Raw genomic sequence first — 15,388 nt, 5'->3', positions numbered from 1 at the left:
AATAAAATTTCTGTGACTGGTTGCAAACTGCTTTTACCAATGAGAGGGGAAAAATAATACTCCTTAATAATTCAAAGACTATCCTTGAAACTGACCCAGAAAACTTCACTGAAACCTCACTGGCTTGAAGTTGATATATATGTGTCTCAAAGTTGATAACCAAGTAGATAAGCATAGGAATTGTAGACGATTAGTTAGTGAAAAGTATCCCCCTTTTTGAATTTAACTAGAGAAATTGTCTATTTTAAAAATTTCATGAATTCATGTGACTTGTGATGTCAGATCTGAAGTTGCTTATTTAAAATTGAACATTGCACAGACCAAAGGCACAGGTTCTAATTTGATCTGATGATTGACTCTTGTAGTGATAGAGCAGTGCATTTACTGGTCATTTACTGTTGTGTTATACTCATCTACTGTGGAGCTGGAACTGGGAATAAGGTCCTTGGTTTAAATAACTTTATTTGGGTGCGCATTATAAGCAAGGGCTCTAAGAGCCAGACTCTCTGGCTTTGCATTCCAGCTCCTTGCATTGTGAGCTTGAGCAAGTCAGCTTTTCTGATGTTCCTTGTGTATGAAATGGATAATAATAAACTACCTCATGGGGTTGTTGTGAGGGTTAAAAGAGTTCATACATAAAGTCCTTAGTACAGTGTCATAGTAACTGCTCAGCAGTTGTTGGGTATTGTGATAATAATGACAGTGACAATGATAATGACTACTGCTTCTAGAAAGCCTAGTTAACAGTATTAGACTGTTGGTCTGAAGTCAAATGAGCATTAAAGATTAGAGGGGATAATCAAATTAGTGCCATTTATTCTTTGCCATTTTTCCTTCCCCTTTCTCTAAATGATTTGGACATCCTTCTTGAAGTCCTAGCTCTAAAAAAATATTCAAGACTTTTAATAAGAGTTTTCTTTGGTGCTGCTTTTAGACCTAAAGATTACTTTTAGGATAAGCCATTTTTAATAACATTCTTTCAATTCTCAGGCTAGATGAACTGCAGAAGCAACTACAGGAAGACATAAGGCAGGGCCGAGGCATTAAATCCCCAATCAGAATTGGCGATCAAGACAGTACAGATGATGAAGATGGCCTCTTAGAAGAGCACAGGTATGTGAGAAATATAGTAAATAAGTATGTAACATCTATGTATGGTGACATATCATACCTGGACTTACCATTTTGAAATGTATAGAAATACCAAATCACTATGTTGTGTAACAGGAACTAACAATGTTGTAGGTCAGTTATACTCCAAAAACAAACTCATAGAAAAAGATCATCTTTGTGGTTACCAGAGGCAGAGGATTGGGGGTAGGGAGGGATTGGATGAAGATGGTCAGAAGGTACAAACTTTCAGTTATAAGACGAATAAGTACTAGGAGTGTAATGTACAACATGATAAATATAATTAACACTGTTGTATATTAAAGTTGAGAGTAACCCTAAGAATTCTCATCTGAAGGAAAAGATTTTTTTTCTGATTTCTTTTAATTTTGTATCTATGAGATGATGGTTGTTCACTAAACTTGCTATAATTTCATGTGTCTGTAAATCAAATCATTATGCTGTATATTTTAAACTTATAGAGTACAGTATGTTATGTCTCAATAAAACTGAATAAATAAAATCATTCAGAGGAAAAAAGAGCACAGGTACAGCACTTTTCATAATGTATACACTATTAAAGATACATTTAAAATTTTTGTCCTTATAAAATAAATGGGCCACTGATGGTTATTTACTTTGTGAATAATCTATGATGGGTTTCTAATCCATCTGTGATGGATTTGAAAGGCAAATGTTAAGGCCAAATTACATTTTTTGTCCTTTCTCCTAGTTATTCTTTTCATACAGACAGTTTAGTGGCTCTGGACTATAACTACTAACTGAAAGTGGAAGGAGTAAAACATGTGTTCTCATTGTTAGTCTTCTAATCTGGGATTAACAGTGGTTCTAAGAAAAGGGTTTTTTGCACTCAACCTTTAAATACAAAACTATGCAGTGTAACTGGCATTCAATAACTTTTTTTTTTCAGGGAATTTCTAAAGAAATTTTCAGTTACAATTGATGCTATTCCTGATCATCATCCAGGGGAAGAAATTTTTAATTTCCTCAATTCTGGAAAAATTTTCAATCAGTATACCTTGGATTTAAGAGACTCTGGTTTTATTGGACAGAGTGCTGTAGAAAAACTTATTCTTAAGTAAGTAGAAAAATAGACATTTTATTTTTTCCTGTGTAAAAATTAAAAGATTTCTTCTGACTGATGTAATTATCTAAAACATTAAATTCTATTATGACCTATCCAGTTCCCTAATCCTCTAAATTATTACTATTGTTCTTTGTGTTTTATTATTTAATTATAGGAAGCACTGTAAAATAGTTTGACACATCACATGCCTTTATTAAGATCAGTATGTAACAACAGTGGCTGTCAGAATAACAGGGGCTTAAACAAGAAGTCTATTTCTTTTTGATGTGGAAGTTTAGGGGTAGGAAGTCAGGGGTTGTATTTCACCATATAATCTTTTTTAGCCACCATCCTTAGTACCTGGTTGTTTCGGGTGCTACTTGAACTCATCTTTATATTTAAATCCCGGAAATCCCACACAACATTTCTACTTTGGTTAATTGGGTAGAACTTAGTCAACATCGCTACACCTAGCTACCAGGAAGGCCGGAAAGTGATTTTTACTTCAGACAGCCAGTGTGCCCAGCTAATCCCCAGGATTCTGTTACCAAGAGAAAAGACAAGAATAGATGTTGGGATAGACGACTAACAGTCTCTATCACAATGCCCAAACTGGTCTAATTTCTCTCTGTATAATATCTCAGATCCAGAGAGATTGCATTAATTCTGTTGCTGAGTTTTATGGAAGTACAAGGCCAAGTACAATGTTCTGAGACTTGATAGGCTCTTTAGCACTGCCAGCTAACATAGATTTATCCGCCAGATAAATCTAGAGCCAAGCCAACAGATTGGATCAGCTTTAGGCCGTCAGTTAAATTTTATGAGGTAACCCATCCCATGTGTAGGGTAGAGTCCACCTCCATGGACTGAGATGGTTTGCTTGCTTATTTCCCCGATTATGTCAGCTGTGGTGGTGGTGGTAGAAGTTTCTTAGCATGTGGATAACAGTCATATTGATTTTACTTTATGTTTTCAGATCAGGAAAAACAGATCAAATTTTTTTGACAACACAAGGCTTTCTTACTTCTGCTTATCACTATGTCCAGTGTCCTGTACCTGTGTTAAAATGGCTATTTCGGGTAAGAGAAATGTTTGGGAGACATAGTTGCCTCTTTTTTTGTATTTTCTGGTCAAAGATAAACTTAAAATACAATCTTACTTACACATTACTACAGGAAAATTAATATTGCACATCAAACCCATGATTTCAGTGAGTTAGAAGGAGGCAAAAAATCAGTATAAAGAGGTTACAAAAGAAATGGTAATGCAGGTAGTGTGCAGGATGGTCAGTAATGCTAGTTATGCGTAAGACATTTCATCACACTGGTAAATCACTGTTAATAGTTCTCTTTGGAAGAGGCCTTCTAATGCTTACATGCTTGGGGTTTTTTGTTTTTGGGGTTTTTTTAACCTTGTTTTCTTCTTTTTATGAAGGTGCCTAAGTGTATTTTTAGGATTTGACTTGTATATTAATATTTCCCCATTCATATACATGCATACACACACACACACATACACACATATGGTGCAAATCCAATTGACTATTTCTCTACCCCATTCCTATTTAACTTTTAAATCTGCTTGAATAGTTACCTTAATTTTGTATTATCTACATGGTAACTTTATAGGTATCAGTGGTATCAAAGAACTGTAAGTATTATATGTGAAGTGAAAAGTGGGAAGAACACAGAGTTTCTACTCTGGGCTTTAAATAGCATTTTTTTTTTAAATCTCACATTTGGGGGGAGGGTATAGATAGCTCAGTGGTAGAGGGCGTGTTTACCATGCATGAGGTCATGGATTTAATCCCCAGTACCTCCTCTAAAATAAATAAAAACCTGATTACCTCCTCCCCCCAAAAATAAATTCAGAAACATATTTTTCTAATCACATTTGGCAAGAACTAGATATTTCAGAATACTTTTTCATTCATTTTTTATATAGATGGCATGTTTGAGTGCCGACTGTGCCAGGTCCTGGAGAGAACAGGAATGAAAAAAATGTGTGTCTGATCTCATGAAGTCCACATCCTAGTATAGAAGAGACAGAATAAACATGTATATGTACATTTATAGCTGTATTATGTCAGATGGTAATTGAGAGAAGAGCATTTTAGGCAGAGAGAGTAACAGGTGGTACAGACTGTCTGGCAGGAGCATTTAGACCCTAGTTTTTGTTTTTGTCCTAATTAAATCAAAATTTGCCTCCCAGTGTTCTTTTTAATCTACTAGTACTAATTATCTTTATCTATAGCTTCCCAAAATAGGCCTCACTTATCTAACAGTCTTTTAGTTGAACACCTATGATGACCCTCACCAACTCCCCATACTAAATATTCTCCAGTCACTAAATATTCAGTCTCTTTACTGATGACCTTTTTGAATGACCTTTAGCTTCGTCAGTGTTACTCCTATAGTGTCCCCTCTACCACCAGTAAATGAACATACGCTCCAGATAAGGGCTTTCTTACCAGCAGATTCCGGCAAGACTCTTACTCATCTACCCTACCCACATATTTTTCTGTTTATTACAATTCAAAACTTCGTTTGCTGTCACACCAAAACTTCATTATTCTCTAATTGTGTAATTTTTTAAAACAACTTTGCATTTATCTGTGTTTTCATCTTGTTGATCTGGGCCCATCATTATAGCCTTTAAAACCCTAATGATAACATAAAAGCATTTCTTCATGTAAGGAGTTTTTTAATACTCATATTTATTCTTTGAAAATCAAACTAATAATCACTTGTTAAGTGCTTTTCTATGTAAGACACTGTCTTATTTTTCCTTTTCAATTCCAGGTCCATTTTTCATGATGGAGAGACTTTCCAATTTATAAGTATTTTTTTAGAAAGCATGTCAGAATTCTTTTAATGCTGTAGTCCTCACTAATGGTTTATAAATTTAATTGTTAAAATGTAATTTAAATGTTTGCATCTTCATGATTTTATCACAGCTAAACATAGTACACCAGAAGGACAGTGCAAACAGAATTTGTGCTATTTTATAACTTGCTTATTTCAAATAACAATAAATTTTTTAGTATTTTCATCTCAGCATAGATATGTTATCCTTTTTAATGGCTTTATAGTATTCCTTTGTGGTGCTGTACCATGATTTATTTGTTTAACCCAATCTCAATTGGTAGATATTAGATTGTTATATACACATCTTTATGTATGTATTTATCTCAGTGTACTGTGTTGCCCCCCCCTTAGGATTCATCACCCCCCACAAAAAGATTGTTATCAGAACTTGTCCTGTGTCTAACATGATTGTGAATGGTGCTGCCCCTAGAGGCAGGGGGTAACAATGCAAACATCATAGCAACAACATTTTTTTACATAGGTTGATTTTGAAATGACACAAGCCATATGCCTGATTGAAACCAGAATTTGGATTATTCCCCCTTACATTTTAGGTTTAAATTTATTATAATCATAATTCATCATTCCAAAGCAAAAAAGAAAGAGATGGAAATACAGTATATTTTCCTCTACAAACAAAATCACTTTAAAATTACTTTTAATGTATTACATGATGTTTAATGTCCTTTAAACTTGAGATTTTCTCCCCAAAAAGTTATCTTATAAAATTACATTAATTATATGCTTCTGCATGTAAATTCCTGTACATAAAAAAGCTGACTAAATCGCCGTATAAGGACAATGATGTTGCATAAGTATTACCAAATAACTTTACAATTTTTACCAAATAACACTCATACTACCTCTTTCCTAGTACTCTTGTGAATACTAGGTATTACCAAAGCTTTTGATCTTTACCAATCTTGAAGTCAACTAATGATATTGTATCATTTTTCTTTGCATTTCTTTGATTACTAGTGATGTTGAATAGCTTTTTAAAAGTATATTGGTATATTAATTTGTATATTTATATCTTTTCAAATATTTTAACTAGTCTGTGGTTTGATTTTAGCCTTGATGTGATCAACTTAGTAACCTTTTCCTTTATGGTCTTTGGGTTTCATGGCATGATATGAACTAGAAAGGCATTTCTGGTAGTTTCAAATGCTATATTTATCTAGTTATAAATGAAACTTGTTAAAAAAAGAAAAAATCAAGCAGCATGTTAGAATGGAAAGGGTTCTGACTTACAGAAAAGATGTGGATTTAAATTCCAACTCGTATTTCATTGGGTGGAATATTTTAATCTCTGAGTCTCTTTTCTCTTTCTTCTTTCTTAAACTCTATTACTTATCTACTTTTGACAGATGATGTCAGTTCATACAGACTGTATTGTGTCTGTGCAGATTTTAAGTACATTAATGGAAATAACAATAAGAAATGGTGAGTATAAATTTACTGTGATTAACAGTGTGAATTATTGCTTTGTACATGGTCTCTTTCACATTGCTAAACATTAAGATATTTGGAAATTTGGAATAAAAATTTTTTTTAATGTAAAATTTTTAATAATGAAATGAAACTCCAATTAAAAAGTGGGTGCATTTTTCCAGTTGCATTGAGAAAATGGGGTATAAGATCTTACAAGTGGCATCCCTTACCTGATTTTTACCAAGTCATGGCTTACTGTGCTGGTTAAGTGGAAACAGTTGCAAGTTTATTTATTTAGACAATTAACTTTGATGGCTTTTTAATGGGCAACAATATTGTACTGAGGAGATTGAAAGTATCCACTGCAAAAATATGACAGCTGCTTTCTCACCTTTGAGATCCCTTATAATGAAACAAGCATTGTGATTTACCTTTTTCACTTGTCTTAAGGATTCAGACTATATAGGCACTGAACATGGTAAAATCTTTCTGCATTAACAGTAGTTGATTTTTTACCAATATTATTTCCAGTCTTTTCAAAATGTGTTACTTCCTCCTGAATTACACCTTTTTATCCATCACTCGCAGATACTTTGTTCATAAATGTCATTTCCTTCACGTTTATTTGAAAATCTTTACTTCCTATATGATCATTCAAATTACTATATTATTAACATATCATTTCCAAGCTGCCATTTCTATAAAATTATGGTAATCATGTTTCACATCTAGACTATTACCTTGCAGCTGTGGGTTTGTGAACCTGGGATTTGGGAATAAAATATTTTCTTCTGTTAACTAGATACTTTCAGTGATTCACCAGTTTGGCCCTGGATCCCATCACTATCTGATATAGCTGCTGTGTTTTTCAACATGGGAATTGATTTTAAATCTTTGTTTCCTCTGGAGAATCTTCAGCCAGACTTTAATGAAGACAATCTAATGTAAGTGTTCTTTGCATAATTAGGTCCTAAAACATTCTTTTAAATAATTTGTATATATAACAGCAGTTAATATTCATTTAATAAGTTCAGTATCTGTTCTTGATTTTTTTTTTTAATTTCTCAAAGTTGAAATGGGTCTTAAATTAGGTACATTCTTGGTGGAGAGGTAATTTATTTACTTATTCATTTATTTTTAGTGGAGGTACCAGGAATTGAACCCAGGACCTAGTGCATGCTAAGCATGCACTCTACTATTTGAGCTGTGCTATCCCAAATTAGGTACATTCTTAACATCTGTCTTAATCTAAATGCCATCATCATATTTAACAGGGAAAAATGGAAATATTTTTAAAATGTAAAAAAAATTTTTTAATTAGGACTGCCCATTGTTGTTTAACATTGTTTTGCAGCTATTGGCCAAAGCAATTAGACAAGAGAAAAAAATTATAGATATAAAGATTAGAAATGAGTTGGTGCAAGATTCATTATTTGCAGAAAAAGCAATTTAATCTATACATAGAAGCCTAAGAATCAATTCAAAAGCTGTGACAAGCAAGTAAGAGAATTTGGTATGGGTGCCAGGGTACAGTGTTTTGGGGGTTTTTTTTGGGGGGGGAATTAGGTTTATTTATTTATTCATAGAGGAGGTACTGGGGATTGAACCCAGGATCTTGTGCATTCTAAGCATGCCCTCTACCACTTGAGCTATACCCTCCCCCACTAGGGTACAGTGTTAATAAAGAGAAATTAGTAACCTCCAAGTATATGAACTGTAGCTAGTTAGAAGATAATACTTCATTTACAGTAATAAGAGAAATATATGAAATACCTAGAAATAAACTTAAATAGAATCTGTGTGTGTAAAAACATTACTAAGGGACAAGAAAGACCTTGATAAGTGGAAGAGCATATCATGCTTTCAGATAGGAAAATTCAAATTCATAAATACGTTAAAGCTCCCCCTAAGGTAAACTATGAACTTAATGAGATCCTAATAAGAAATGCCAGTCAGATTTTTGTGGGAAAGGGGGACTTAGGACTCTACAGGTGATTCTAAAGTCATATGGAAAAAATAATACCCAGGAAAGTTTTGAGAAAGAAGAGTTATGAGGTGGGACCGACCTTAGCAGATAGTAGCATGGGACAAGTGCAAGGATTCAAAGCTCCATCAGTGGAACAAAATAAGTCCAAAATAGAAACAAATACTTAGTAAATGCTAAAAGTAGTATTTCAAAAAATGAGGAAAGAGTGGGCTGTTCAGTATCTTGTATTATCCAATATTTGAAAAACTGGATAGTTATCTGGAAAAAAATTTTGCATCCATACTTCAAACTGATAGAACAAAGATTTAAATGTATACATTGAGCACACAAAAGTAATAGGAGAAACTGACAGACTTTTTTTTTAATAATCCTAGAAGAGGGGAAAATAATTGTATGTATGAACTAACACTCAAAAGTCCTAAAAGGAAAGATTAACATATGTGACTACTTAAAAAAGAAAATTTCCATGACAGTAATCACCATAAACAAAGTCAAAGGAAAAACCTCAAAAAAAAAAAAAAAGAAAAACCTCAAAATGGGGGGGAGGGGTGGGTGGTGAGAAGAATATATACATCATACTGCATAGTGCTGTAGTATTTAGTATTGAAAAAAATCCGCATATAAATGGACCTGTGCAGTTCAAAACCAGGTTGTTCAAGGGTCAACCATACCACAGTACTACATGATCCTCCTCCGTTGATTGAATCCACAGATACGGAGAAACCACATGTATGTCATGGAAGTGTATAGAAGGCTGGCTGTACCTTATATGAGAATTTTAGACTTTGTGGCAGGTGGCCCCCCCCAACACCCATGTTGTTCAAGGGTCAACTATATATGAATGACATTCTGATCACAGACAAAGGCTTAAATTAATAAGAAAAAGATCAATAACCTAATTAGTAAAATGGACAAAGGAAGTGAATAGACTGATCACAGAAAAACTAAATAGTTTTTAGACTTTATGAGAATATACTAATCTTCACTTTTGAGAAAAATGCAAATTTTTGTTAGTTGGTACTGCCAGAACCAAACTCTTCATCACTCCAGTTCTCTTTCCACCTCATGTAGGATCCCTCCTTGTTGCTCAGGTGTAATCTTTATCTGAAAATTTGTTGGATAGTAAATTTTCACATAAAGACTGTACAAAATCACTTTAAATAGGAAAAATAATGCTTTTCCAGACCATCCGAAAACCCTGACCTTTTCCCCCAAACATTGCCGAAGTACTCAAACTCTTATATTTAGAAAATTAAAATACTGTTTTATTAGTTAACATTTAATGAACTCAGTAGTGTGTGGTGATTTTGTATATCGTATATAGCAGGTTTGAATTTTTCTTCACTGTAGTGAGCGGGTACTGTAGTGGAAATAGTGAAATAAAGATACATAATGATCGCATTGAGACACAATAAATGCAAATAATATTTAGCAAAATAGTTTTTTTGGTTGACTACTTGCCAACTGAAGAGTTGCCTCAGTTAGGTTTGGTGACTGGAGCAGATAGGTGGTGGCTATAAGTCACTGTTGCTGTATAGTTGTAGGCAAAGATGAACACAGGTAAGGAAGAGTGAGCTGGTAAAGGAATGAGTGAAACATAATAAACACCTGTCTAAACAACATGAAGATGAGACTGAATCCTGTTGAGATATGACCACAAGTCACATGCAACTTATCCATTTTTGCTAGCATGTGTATGCATATTTATAATAGCAAATTTCTATCCAAATAGTAGATTTGGAGTGAAAAATGTTTAAAGATTGTCAGAGTAAATATTCAGGTAGCAAGAGTAAGACATTAAAGAATATTAGTACAGTTCTTGTCTTGACCATTATTCTGCAAGTAATACAGACTTAAAATTTGAGTCCTAACCTCTTTTTATTCTATATCCCATCAGTTGTCACACCCCTGTGTTCCTTTTCCTCTACCTGTCTTACAGCTATTCTTTCCTTTTCCTTTCCAATGTCAGTCTAATTCAGATATTCTTTTCATGTCTAGCATGGGTAAAACCTCTTTCCCTCTGGGGGCTTTCCACCTCCAAGATATGCATTCTTTTCACTGTTAGAAGATTCCTTTTATGAAAGCTTCTTTCTCCACTATTAAACCCTTTACACCTATATTGAAGACTCTACAGTTTGACTCTGACCAATTTTCTGTTTTGTTCACCGTTTTGTTCTAACCAAATTGATCTGCTTGTTCTTCCTCCACATTAGCCATTGTTGCATTGGATCTTCCTCAGACTAGTCTACTCACCAAGATGTTATCTTTCTCACTTGATGAAGCACTGTTTATAAGAGCAGAAGACAGTTAATCTGTAGGGGAAGGGTTAAGTAAATCATGGTACATTAGTAATATTCATCAAAACTACCAACACTTACATATTATTTACTATGTGCCAGACATGGTTCTAAGGGCTTAATATATAGTACTTCATTTAATAGTCACTACAACTATTAGATAGTATTTTCATTCCCATTTACAGGTTAGTGAGGCACAGAAAGATTAAGTAACTTGCCTGAGGTGGTAGCTAGGAAGGGACATAGGACTCCTGAGCAGATATTTTAAAAAATAGGAAAGTTCTTCACATCTCATTATGGGAGTATCTCCAAGCTATATTAAACAAAAAAAGAGAAGTGCACAACAGAGTATATAGTATGCTACTATTTGTATTAAAGCAAGGGGGAAGAGGTATGTTCATATTTATTTGTATATATGTAAAATGCCTGTAGGAGGAAAGACTAAAACTATTATTGATTGTGGGGAGGGGAAATGGGAGGCTGAAGGCCTAGACTGGAAGGACAATTCTTTACAGCACAATGTGCCTTACTATCTTCTCACTTTTTGTTTAACCATATAAAAGTGTTATTTATTCAAAAAATTAAACAAGAATATATTATCTGTCTTTTGAAGGCCAAATTTATGTGTCTCTTCCATGAACTTTCACTGATTTCCTCAATCAGAATTGGGGTACTTTAAATTGTTTATGTTGCTGTAACAGTTTCTTTAGGCCACTCATGAGGCCTTTAAATATTATGAGTTCCTTGTAGTCAGAGCCACCTTCTACATAGCTCTCTGATACCAAGAGCAACAAGGAGAGTGCCTTATAAAAAGTAGCTGTTCAAGAGAAGACGAATGCATAGAGATAGAAATCAGGTATACCTGGAGTGAAAGATAGTGGATTGACTCAGATCTCACATGAAGGGACTTTTAGGAGTAATAGAAATGTTCTTCCTTGATTTGGATGGTGGTTACATTAGTATATACATTCATCAAAACTTAAAATGGGTATATTCCTTTTTTTGTATGTGAATTATACCTCAATAAAACTTACTTTTTTATTGTTTAGTGCTTCTCAAAATATTCTGTGCTTAATTTCACATTGCTTTGTTCACTTTTCCATAGTTCTGAAACACAGATGACATTGGGAGGGAAAGGAAGTGAGGATTCATCTTGTAAGCCGATTTTTTCAGCTCTTCCTGAAACCAACATTTTAAATGTGGTTAAGGTAGGAGAACTCTTTTATATGTCTTTAGCATGGGCTAAAACTATTTCGGTTTTATTTTAATTTAATTTAATTTTTTATTGAAATATAGTCAGTTTACAATGTGTTAATTTCTGGTATACAGTATAATGTTTCAATCATACATATACATCCATATATTCCATTTCATACTCTTTTTCATTATAAGTTCCTACAATATATTGAATATAGTTCCCTGTGCTATACAGTATAAACTTGTTTATCTATTTTATATATAGTAGTTAGTATCTGCAAGTCTCGATCTCCCAATTTATCCCTTCCCACCTCCTTTCCCCTCTGATAAATCATAAGTTTGTTTTCTATGTCTGTGAGTCTGAAACCATTTAGTCTTCTGCTTAATGGTTTTAAAACAAAACCACTAATGTTTTACCATGAGGTTTCTTGTCTCTGAAATTTCGTAGCTATCATCTTTGTATTAAAGGTTTTTTCTGTTTTTATTTTTGTTTTAATACTAGGGTCAAAATAGAACTTTAAATCAGAATTTACAATTAAAATAATTCTAGGAATAACCTTACCAAGAAGCTTTTTGAAACTTATTTTTTGAAACCAGTAATTTTTTAGAATTAGAATACATGAAGAAAAGAATTATTACTTACAATGTAACTTAGTGACCAAGAGTTAATAAAAGTGTTAAAACAGTTTTAGTGGCTGAATCAAATCAATGATTTTGAACTATTAAGAAAATCTTGAGAATGAAAAATGGAGAAGGAAATACTTATCCTATCAGTTCAACTATTAACATGAGTGTTTCTTGCCTTTTTTCCTATAATGATGTTTCGATTTCTATATAGTTCTCTTGCATTTTTTTGTCAAAAAAAATTTATAATATAGACTCTTAAAGCAAAATATGTTTCCTTAAGTTATTTTGTCTCTGATGTGCATCAAAGTTTCTAGGCTTGTGTACATCTATACATCCAGAAGGTTACCAGGATCGTGAAATAATGTTACTGATTTTAATGTTGTTTAAAATGAGTTTGGAGAAACAACTGAAACAGATTCCTCTAGTGGACTTTCAAAGCCTCCTGATAAACCTGATGAAAAACATCAGAGATTGGAACACAAAGGTAATGTTACTTCAAACTTTGGTATTTTAGGGGGGAGGGTCTAACTCAAGTGGTAGCTTGCATGCTAAGCATGCACGAGGTCATGGGTTCAATCCCCAGTACCTCCATTTAAATAACAAACAAATAAACATAATTACCTCCCCCCACCCCCCCAAAAAAAAACTTTGGTATTGTTTTTTTGTATAGCATCACAATCTGACTTCATAGTACATGCAGATTGATAGTTTCTAAGCTCAGTTAAGATCTTCAACAGATGAAAAATAAAACAAAGAAGGGACTGTCTTTGCTAAAACTATATTTAAATTCATGATAACTGAATTTTTTCTAAAACTGCAGCTATTTATTCAACAAAAAATGTGTTACATTTATTGGGGATTTACTGTGAGCCAAGCATTGATCCAGGTGCTAGAGATACAGCTGTGAAAAAGATAACAGCCCTTCCCCTCCCAGCACTTTTATTCTAGTCACAGGGTTCGGTTAAAACAATGTAAATGTAGTCTATAATATTGTGTCAAGTTGTAAGAAATGCTGCCAATTAAAATAAAGCAGGACAAGGCAGGGATGCTCTGCTATTTCACATGAGGCAATTAGGGAAGTCCTTTCTGAAGTGGCCTTTGAACAGAGACCTAAATGAAATGATAGAGTGAGTCACACATACAACAAGAATTTGAGTTGAACTTCTGCAGCCATTGAAGGTAAACATGTATAATTTTTGTTAGGCTTTTTTTTTAAATTATATTTTTCAACCTTTTTTGGTGGAAAATGTCAAAGCTGCAAAAGTAGAAGAGTGTAATGAACCCCTAAGTACTTACCACCCAGCTTCAGCAGTTACCAAGACACAATCAGTCTTGTCTCATCTGTTACCCTCATCCTATACTTTCTTTCCCTACTCAGAAATTATTTTGAAGCAATTCTGTTAGACTTTAGATACTGGAATGGTTGAGGATCCCTTAAATTCAAGAAATCCCAGGTCAGAAACATGTATTATCTTGTGCAACTCTCATCATGTACCTTTAGAAACTGGGATTTTTATTTAGATTACTTTATTCTTCAAGAAAAACTGTTTCAATACAGATATAGATATAATGTAGCAAAAAACATTAAAGCCAAATGAAATTCTGATAACTGCATCTATTCAGTCTATTCTCGGGTTTAAGATAAAACTGAATCTTTACTGTGTTCATTTTAGCAAGTTCTGGAGTGCATGCTATTTCTAAAAATGAGTGGGTTTTTTTTGTAATAATGCTTCTGTTAGGTCAAGAAGGGACATAGATGATCTGTTAGATGTTTGATTCCACTGACCTGTTTGAAAAATCTTGATCATCCTTTGTTTTCAGGTGCCTGAACTCTGTCTGGCCATAAATGAACTGTCCAATCATCCCCACAACCTTCTGTGGTTGGTACAGCTGGTCCCTAACTGGACATCACGTGGAAGGTATTGAAAAGTGAGAACTAAACACTAAGAAAAATGTATGTTTACATTAATGAAATACTTTTAGGTCCTTTATTTCCTTTCATCATTCCTTGAATGCTAGATCAGTCTTTTATTTCATATTCAGCTATGGGAAAAGACATTGATAGCCTGATTCTGATTAACTCAGATCACTTTGTGATACTCTTGATTTTTAATTTTAGCTTATCTGATAACAATATAGATGACATATACTATGAAAATGAATTCAGTTAGAATATTTTTACTTTGGTAAAAAAAAGAAAATTCCAGCAACAAAATAGATTTTTTAACAGTAAATCAGCAGAGTCAAAGATAAAGGCCTTTAATGATGTGTCTGAGCTTCAGACAGCTCTAACTTTGTGTACCAATATTTTACATGAAAATTTTACTGTTCTAGTAAGACTTATATGTTCTTATATAGCCTTCTCTTGAAACATTAGCTATGTTTCCAATTAGAAGAACTTCTTTTGACTCATTCATTTGCTTCTTAAGCAGTATTGATTAAATACATTCTAAATACTTTAAAATTCTAATTTCAGGCAACTGAGGCAGTGCCTCAGCCTAGTGATTATTTCAAAGCTTTTGGATGAGAAACATGAAGATATCCCTAATGCAAATAATCTGCAGGTATAAACAACATTTTTGTTTTCTTTTAATAAATGGGAAAAGTGTAGAGAAAATTGATGGATCCTATGTCAGAAGGCCTGGGGTTAATGCTTAACTCTCAGGCATAGTACTATTCATGTAATCTTTTTTTTTTTAAACATACTTTATTATTTATTTATTATTTTTTTTTTTTCAATGGAGGTACTGGGGATTGAACCCAGGACCTCGTGCATGCTAAGCAT

The 15,388-nt window shown here is 33.5% G+C and overlaps 1 protein-coding gene across 1 annotated transcript in view; it reads left to right on the top strand.

The window, feature by feature from the left end:
• Positions 1 to 15,388, top strand: part of SLF2 (SMC5-SMC6 complex localization factor 2) — a 39,976-nt gene that overhangs the window by 13,140 nt on the left and 11,448 nt on the right. The window contains 9 exon segments of the mRNA XM_006182928.3: positions 991 to 1,113; positions 2,042 to 2,209; positions 3,174 to 3,276; positions 6,432 to 6,507; positions 7,298 to 7,439; positions 11,885 to 11,987; positions 12,911 to 13,087; positions 14,425 to 14,522; positions 15,080 to 15,167. Coding sequence (XP_006182990.2) covers positions 991 to 1,113; positions 2,042 to 2,209; positions 3,174 to 3,276; positions 6,432 to 6,507; positions 7,298 to 7,439; positions 11,885 to 11,987; positions 12,911 to 13,087; positions 14,425 to 14,522; positions 15,080 to 15,167 — 1,078 coding nt within the window.

Source organism: Camelus ferus, chromosome 11 (genome assembly GCF_009834535.1).
Source record: "Camelus ferus isolate YT-003-E chromosome 11, BCGSAC_Cfer_1.0, whole genome shotgun sequence".
Taxonomy (NCBI): domain Eukaryota; kingdom Metazoa; phylum Chordata; class Mammalia; order Artiodactyla; family Camelidae; genus Camelus; species Camelus ferus.
Note: the sequence above shows the minus strand (reverse complement) of the source record. Positions and strands in the feature narration are given on the sequence as shown.